Genomic DNA, 9,260 nt, shown 5'->3' with positions numbered 1-9,260 from the left:
GGAAAATTCAGAGCAACAACTTTGAGCTGGAAGACAAAAATGATGAAGAACCAAAGGAAGATAATGAAGCTGAGGTACAACCGACACATGCAAACAATGGATCTGGAGCTAGGAGTCAAATTAACGAACCAGAAGGGTCTCAATTGAGGTTTGAGATGGCTATGAAGGAACGAGAGACGGAAAAGGAGGCAATCAAAAGGAATGAGACCAATTCACAGATGCAATCCAATGGAACAGTAACAACGATCGAAGAAACCAAGGTAGAAGCTAAGGAGCAGGAGATTAGCATGGACAAGCTTATTTGCGAAGAATAGAGCAGTTGAAAATGGTATGAAACTAACCTACATACCTCCACAAGTGGTAAATGGTGAAATTAGAGTACAATATAAGGAAGAAGTTGATAGAAAAACAGAGAAATGGAAAGGGGCTTTAATTGCGTATGTTCTGGGTGATTTGCCAGGATATAACGTAATGAAGAGGTATATAGAAAACACATGGAATTCGATTCCAGATCCAGAGTTATATATGCATGAGGATGGTTATTACATAATCAAATTTAAATCGATGGAAGATATGCGGGAAATTTTGTTAGCTGGTCCATATACTATCAATAATAGGCAAATTATACTTAAACAATGGATAGCTGACTTTGATTTTGAGAAGGAATTTCCCACTGAGATTCCATTATGGATTAGATTTCCAAAACTTCCATTGAACTGCTGGGGTGTGAACTCACTAAGTAGGATTGCAAGTTCTATTGGTACACCTATGTACGCTGATGAATGCACTGCTAAACAATTAAGAGTATCATATGCTAGAATGCTAATAGAGGTAGATATGACAAAGCCTCTAAAGGATGAAATAATAGTGGAAGATTCAAACGGGAAAACATTTTTGCAATCAGTTATCTATGACTGGAAACCAAAGTTCTGTGAAAAATGTCAAATCATTGGGCATGATTGCAAGCAGGAAAGGGGAAGGCAGATTCAAATGAATACCAAGAATGAACAGAGAAAGCCAAAGAAAGTAGTGCAACATTGGGTTAAAAGGAGAAAGGGAAGATAAAATAGATTGAACAAGAAATTGCCTCAGAGAAAGGAATGATGCAACAACAGGATAGTAGGAGAATAATGGAAGTAGGACAAGGGTCAAGGGAAGCTGAGAAGCAGAAATCAACAAACAATGAAGTACAAACACCAGGGAATATAAGGAAAGAGGTGGAAAGTCAAATCACAGAGTTTAATGACATTCATTTCCCACTTTTGGGATCAGTACCACTGAGGAATGGATTCCAAATATTGAGTAGAGAGGGGAAGGGTGCAAAAACAGTACCTCCAGACATAGGAGGTAAGGCAAGGAGATCATTATGAACTGGTTAGTATGGAATATAAGGGGATAAATAAAAGGTAGAGGCAGAAAGAATTGAAAAAACTCCTGAAAACAAAAAAAATTGGGATAGCTGGCATAGTTGAAACAAGAGTAAAAGAGAGTAAAGCTAGGAAGTATAACAAAAACATAGCCACAGGGTGGAGTAGTTTGAATAATTATGCATCAGCCAAGAATGGAAGGATCTGGGTGATGTGGGATGATAACAATTACTAGGTTACTGAGATAAGGGAAAATGCTCAAATGATACANTAAACTGTTTACTATGACGTTTCGAGCTCGGTCTGAGGTGGATACAGTCAATAATATAATTAGATATGAAGAAATTCCAGAATTAGCGATACAAATGGCAAAACGCCGCTTAATGTCTGATGACACAAAATGCACTCCACCTCCAAATCCACACATCCCTAAAATTGGAAGGAAACTTGCAGTGCCGAGTCAAGAACCAAAAGAAAACCGAGGTACTTAAGGGCTCGTTTGGCCATAAAAAAAATTTATTTTTTTCCAAATTAATGTTTGCCCATAAAAAATTTAAATTTCACTTGAAGTTGAATTTCAATTTTTTAAAGAAATTTAAAAAACTCCGAAAAGCTATTATTCAAAATTTTCACTTCAAATCACTCACAAAAATTTGAAAACAGCTCCAAGTTGTATTTATATCCAAACACAACTCTAATTTTCATATAAAAATTTTACTCAATTTAATTTTTTATTTTTTCCGTAATTTCACAATTCTAATGTCCAAACGCCCACTAAGTTTCAGTTTGTTTCTTCATGGAATAGCTAAGGTTTAATACAGACGTTGTGAAACGTCATGACTACTCTTTTTCTTAGTCAAAAGAATACAAAAGCGTAGGCTCTAGTAGTATGGCATTATTATATGAATGTATCATAACTTCCAAAATTGAGAGTTGGCGTCACAAGGTCATATACACTTGTCTTCCTCCTTTCACATTGCTGACATATGGGTTTTAATTTTTACGTTACAATTGGCTTTGGCGTTTGGTATGCTAGGTGTCCTTGTTTTTGGGGTATATTACATTACATTTACATGTGATGTACACAAAAAGACAATTGGCTTTTTGGTTTTCATTTGGGTATATATATATATATATATAACTATTTATATACTTTCCTCATATTGAGTCATGCCACATACGACGACGGTTTGGATTTCTCTCGGAGGTTTACTATATGACGAGCATGCATACTTTTCTACTAGTATCAACGTCAACTATATTATACTCTAGAAATACTTACCTATTTGTGACTTCTCTTGAAGACATATATTACTATAGCACCCAAACGGGTAGTTCAAAATTCCTCGATCGCCTTTAATTTCCCTGTAAGTTTAATTTGATCTTAAAGGTCTGAAAGATACTTTAATTCAGCATTACATACAGTGTCTCAGCCGCTTTATTTTATTTTGTCCATTTCGATAAATGTTGTGGCTTAAAATTTAAGCCGGTTTTTCTAGTTTGAAATTTAAGCCGCTTTATATAGTTTGAATTGACCGCGCGCTTTGGCTTTCACTCTATATATACTTTTCAAAGTTTAGTCTTAAGACCATTGCTTTGGTCTTTGAGTAAAATAAGTTTATTTTCTGTAATGAACTCAAATCCAGAGTAACAATAACTGAAACCTCTCTACTCTATTAATAAGACTGAAATGTGATTACAACTCAAATATCAAGATGCAACAACTTAGTAGCAGAATTACAATAGAAATTGCAGGAAGTAAAGTAACAAGGGATAGATAGAAGAAGGGGATGAGAAGGTTACACTTAGAGAATAGGAGACGAGGAGAAGCAGACACTTTTCTCAACAATACGCATACCCCCAAAATTACTGACCGCTACTCTGTTTAATAGAATTGTTCTTGGGCTCATTGCTCAACCCGGATCCCAAAATAGACTGGCCCTATTGCTTGTTCTCGGCCCAATAGCTCTTCTCAGCCCAATAGCTATTTGTGTGTTGATATCCTTATAGGGCTGGAGTTGATTCATAACAATACCCCGTCCTCAATAAGAACCTTGTCCTCAAGGTTCGAGTCAAGAAGCCTTTCAACCAAAAATAATGGTAAACTAATTGTAGCTATATAAACATCCACAGGTGCAAAGGCCGCTGATTGGCAAGTCCATTTGCATATAAGAAAGAAACCAGCAGTCCCATATGTGCTAGCAACAGTAGTTCGGGTAATGATGTTTACTGAAGCGTCTTCAATGACTAGCACAAACCTTTGTATATATATTGCGGTGTCGAGCTCATCTCCATCACAAGTAGAAAGGAAAACAAGAACTCCATAACAAGGGCAAGTTGTGCCACTAGAACCTCTAGCAAAGCAACAAAGTAGCAAATGGTAAGCCTTCAGAGATTTCAAGGCTAGGTATGGCGATTTTGCACAATGAAGGCCATAACGACTTTGCGCTATTATATGCGAATTGTACATAATACCTCCTAGCTTTTAAAACAACGAATGCAGATGTATCCTTGGTGAAACCCATATTTTTAAAGTACATATGTATTCTGCGGGCAATAACAATTCTTTGATCTAGAAGCACAATTTCCTTGCCAACACTTATTCTCCAACATCCCAACCCTTAGGTCCATATTTATTAGCTGTCCATTGGATTTCCTACTCAAAGTGCTAAAACTCTCCACTATAGACTCAACTATACCCTCAACTTCAGGGTGAATATCTAGTGTGTCAAACTTTCCCAAACAAGCAGTGGTATCAATATTACTACTCCCTTTCATTTTTCTCTGCAGCTCACCTGGTGCACTAGTACCTCTAGTGATATCCGCAGAATATGACTCAATAAAGAATGCACAAGTAACTCTAATGTTATCTGTGGAATGTGACTCAATGATGAAATAAAATTCATAAAGTGACAAGCCATATTCTGACTTGGTAATGTCGTGAATAGTTGCTTTCAATTGATGAAAACAAAAATTATCAACAGAGAGAGGCGCAATGCATATTGACAGATTAGCTATGGCTTTCAAGATTGCCTCAAGAACACCATCGCTGTCTTCAAGAATTGGTGCATCCGAAGGGCCTCCTCCAAGATCGAAGACGACAATCAATGCAAAATTAACTTGGGCTCCCAGATTTACCCCAGTTTGCCCAACTATAACACCTTGAAGGACTTGTGCAGTTCTTTCTCTGAGAACTTTGCCAGTAGCATCTATAACAACACCAAGATAAGGAGAAATGGCTAAAGCATCAGCACTGAAGTCAGTTGTTGGCCTAGTAAAATAACAAGTCCAATAATGATTATGCAACCATTGTTGTCCGGGTTCCCACACTTGAGTCATAGAGGTAGCATATGCAAAGAAGAAAAATATGCAAGTAGATCCCATCAATAGCAGTGGCTCCCCATTCACTGTATAACCTGTTAGGGACTTGGACTTAAAACTTATTCCTGGATCCCACGCACAAAGATCTGATGCAGTTGCGCGAATGGTTACTATAAAGAAATTAGCACTAGGATCAATGAAGTTAAGCCTCTCACTGCGAGCAGGAGTTGAATCAACCATTTTGTCGCTTGCTAGAAGCAATAGCGAAATGTGTGATGTTATAAATCCTTTACAACAATTAAACTTTATCGGGAAGTGCTGCAACTGTAAAGAGATTATGAGATCAACACGCCACGAGACATGTTTGCATCCGCTTGATGCAGCAGCAATATTAGGAACTTGAAAACCATGAGGGTAACCACTAAGCTGGACTTGTCTGAGTAATGAAGACACACACAACTCGACCATATTAAAGCAAGCCCATAAAACGTGCCCAGTAGCGAAACAACTGTCCACATACCTACAAATTCGCAGCTCATTATCCCTTGCACCCTTGCGATGTGCTGAATACAAGTGACAACCCTTTCGTCGTTTTGCAGTCAATAAAGTTGAAACAACTTCATTTGAAGCATGTTGCCCAGTGTCGAACCAATTATAAGTGTGTAAGACATATTTCAAGTTCATTCGACATCCCTAAAATAATCCAACACCAAGGTTAAAGAGGGTTGTTTGAATATGTAAGGGAAAAACTCGACAATCTCATCATCTTCATCAGCTACTGTTGTATGGATGAGAAGTGAAGTCACTCCCTCATTCTCCATTGGTTCGTCAAAGAGAGCAGATAAAATCTCAGTGGAAACATATTTTGCGGTCTCAAGAAGCGCCACATTCGCAAATTGGCATTGCAGCTTGGTCGTTTTTAGCTCGAGACTTTTATCAAACACTATGTCCGCAATATTCCTGAGCCATGCACCCTCCTTGTTAGCGGATTCCTTGGGTTGTATAGTATCCAATAAATCAATTTCAACGCTTTCAGTATTTCCTCCAAGCATCTGAGTAACCGGGAAAGGGAGTCGTGCTGATTTATCAGCTACTAAATAAACCACCATCAGTGGGGCAATGAAGTGGGCATTCGAGTACGCATCATCGACTTTAGGATCGTTATTTGTGTTGAACAATGATTCTGCAAGGATCGACGTTGCCAGCACTTTAAATTCACCATCCTCGCTATGATAAATACATTCATTTAATAATTCCTTGGCATCACTGGACGAGTCAGTTTGTGAGTGTGGCTGTTCTCCTTGTGAATTTTTATCGAACACTTGGTCTGCCTTAGAATGTCCAGCATACAAATCAGAGGCAAATGCAATTGATATAGGAACAGTGCTCATAGAAGGAACGGGACACACCTGGGTATATGCCATACGTACCGGACTTGTGAAGGTCGGTGCTCGAAAATGCAACTTCAGCTTCTCCTTGAAATGGTTCCAATCATAGAATTGCTTGTTTTGATATAGCCAATCAAACCAAACGAGGGCAGCACCTTCAAGGTAGAAGTAAGGAAGAGGTAGCCAATATTCCTCGGAGAAGCCAAGGAAGTGGAAGTACCGCTCGGCTCGATAAATCCATCCCGTTGCGTCGCCGCTGCTGAAACGATCTAGTATCATCTCGTCCATTGGAGTAAAGTCGATGAAAGCACCAATGTAATGAATTCAAATCCAGAGTAACAATAACTGAAACCTCTCTACTCTAGTAATAAGACTGAAATGTGATTACAACTCAAATATCAAGATGCAACAACTTAGTAGCAGAATTACAATAGAAATTGCAGGAAGTAAAGTAACAAGGGATAGATAGAAGAAGGGGATGAGAAGGTTATACTTAGAGAATAGGAGACGAGGAGAAGCAGACACTTTTCTCAACAATACGCATACCCCCAAAATCACCGACCGCTACTCTTTTTAATAGAATTGTTTTTGGGCTCATTGCTCAACCCGGATCCCAATCTAGCCGCTTGTTCTCGGCCCAATAGCTCTTTCAGCCCAATAGCTATTTGTGTGCTGATATCCTTATAGGGCTGGAGTTGATTCATAACATCTTCAACGGTCGCTCATCTATCTTTCCTTTCATGATCTTGTCGGCTACTCATCTTATCTTTGTTTAGGCGCAAAATTTAAGAAGAATTTATGGAAACTGGCCATAAGTATATAATAACAATAATAATATTTGTTTAAAAATTTTTGTCATTAAGTATAAAAAAAATTTAAAAACATACTAAAAAGAAAAGGGTAAGTTACTCATTTAACTGATTGTCCGAAAATAATTACATCAACTAGTTAAATATACAAAAATATATATATATTGATTCAAAAAATATACATTGATTATGCGGATGGATAATCTCGAAAAGGAAATTAGATAATATGATGTTACTTGTCAAATGTATTGTCTTCTTCCACCATGATAATTTGGGTCTTGTTCATCTTTTGACTTGGGACAGTCCCTTTTTATGACATGAATTGGATCAAACTAAGTTCTATTTGTTTCTTATTGGGCCTAGCCCATTCCATATAAAAGCCCAGTACCAGTTGTTCAGACTTTGATCGAATATCGATCGGCCAATCATTGTCAAAGTTTGGTGTGAACTGGTCCTTCTTATTACATTGCAGTATCTCTTTCATCAGTCGGTATTTATCAGAAGTAGCCTAAGTTAGCACTACGCTTTGGTGTAGATCGCATTTACGTTAAAATAGCACGGACTAGCCAGTTTTCGGACTGGTCATTCAAAAGTCAGCGTTTTGTCAAGTCATTGAAAATAACCATTATTTTGTTGCGACAGAGACCGGTCCAGCATAATATACTGGAGTTCGGTGCACCTGTGTATGAACTTCCAGCATATTATGCTGGATCGGTACACTTTGCTGGCTCCAGTATAATATACTGGAGTTCTAGTATACTTTGCTGGAACTCCAGTTTCATATACTGGAGTTCCAGCAAAGTATACTGGAACTCCAAAGTCCAGTATACTTTGCTGGATCTACGGTATAATATACTCGAGTTCCAGTATATTATACTGGAATTCTAGTATATTATGCTGGAGTATTTTCCGGATTTTGAATAGTTTTTTCGTTCAGATTTATCTTTACATGAAAAGTGGTTAAATTTCGATGATTTTTGAAAGTGTGACTATTTTTGAATGACCACTTATAAATCTGACAAGTTTTGAATATCTCCCGGCATTTACGTCACTGAAACCAAAGTATGATGAGAGTTCCACTTCCACATAATAATTGTGAATTCAATTCAAAAAAGTTAAGCGCCCAATCGTTGGGCCTAAAGCATTTGTGAAGTGTTCGGCCTGGCCAAGCCCAAGCAATTCCCTAAAGCATCTTCAAAAAGAAGAATTTAATTCATATCCCATTACAGTTTAAAATTTACTCACCTATTCACATATTTTGACAAGTAACAGCAGATTATCTAATTTCCTATTCGAGATTATCCATCCGCATATGTAGTATTACGTAATAAAAAAGTTTTTGAAAATATTTTTGCATGGTTACACTCGGAAATGGTGTCTTATTTATAAACTATTGACGATCCCCATAACTACGACTCCCAATATTGTGAATGTCAGACTCTCTAATTTTTAGGTTAGCCATCCACATGCATAGTACTTGTAATACAATTTGGGAAAAAATTTGAAGAGTTAACCCAAATAGCTGTCCACCTAACTGCTTAAACTAAAAATAGATGATGGAAGTATAATATATACATAGTTTGTATATAATCAATATATAATCTATGAATATGGCTAGGAAAAATAAATTATGTATATGGCCGGCTATTTGCGTAAAGATTCCAAAAAAATTTACAATAGAATCACATTATAAAATGTGGGCCCATTTACAGTCTATTTGAGGGTCCACATTGCCCATAAAGTGTGAAACAAGCCTTCAAACTTTACAAGAAAGTTTGCGTCTCTCCAAAAGGCCAGCATTATGAGGCCTGACTTAACATTTTGTTCTGATAAAGAATTTTTGAATGACAAGAATGCTTGTAATCCTTAAAAAGTTAGATTGATATCCAATATATAAAGATTTTCGGTGACAATTGTGCTATGAATTGGTCATCTATTCTCCCATTATGCTATAGAACATGTTGTTTAAAAGCTCTACAAATTTATTAATCACAAGTCACAACATATATAGTGAAGTAAGTGGATGAACAAAAATTCATTCTTGGGCGAATTGTATATCTGCGAACTCCCACATTGCTTTTCAACATTTCAAACAAAAATATTCAACGTTGGTACGATAGTAGACATTTTTTTTTTTTTTTTTTTGATATTCATAATTTTATAGTGGAAACAAGCAGAAAGACATAATATATATTCCATGTTCATTGAAATCATAACTACTGTGTGAATTTACATCACCTCATGAAGACTGCTATATTATAATTAGTATTATTTTTATTTTGATACTTCTCCTTTTTAAGGTATAGCAGTTTAATTTTCTTTGTCTTGTCATGCCATGAAATTGCAAGTCCAAATGAGACAGAAAAATATCATTC

General features: G+C 36.9%; 1 protein-coding gene across 1 annotated transcript; it reads left to right on the top strand.

The window, feature by feature from the left end:
- Window positions 331-1,065, top strand: LOC109227676. Its single transcript, XM_019392875.1, has one exon. It carries the CDS (start codon window positions 331-333, stop codon window positions 1,063-1,065), a length of 735 nt encoding a protein of 244 aa, XP_019248420.1.

Source organism: Nicotiana attenuata, chromosome 6, assembly GCF_001879085.1.
Source record: "Nicotiana attenuata strain UT chromosome 6, NIATTr2, whole genome shotgun sequence".
Taxonomy (NCBI): Eukaryota; Viridiplantae; Streptophyta; class Magnoliopsida; order Solanales; family Solanaceae; genus Nicotiana; species Nicotiana attenuata.
This window is presented reverse-complemented; position numbering and strand designations above follow the sequence as displayed.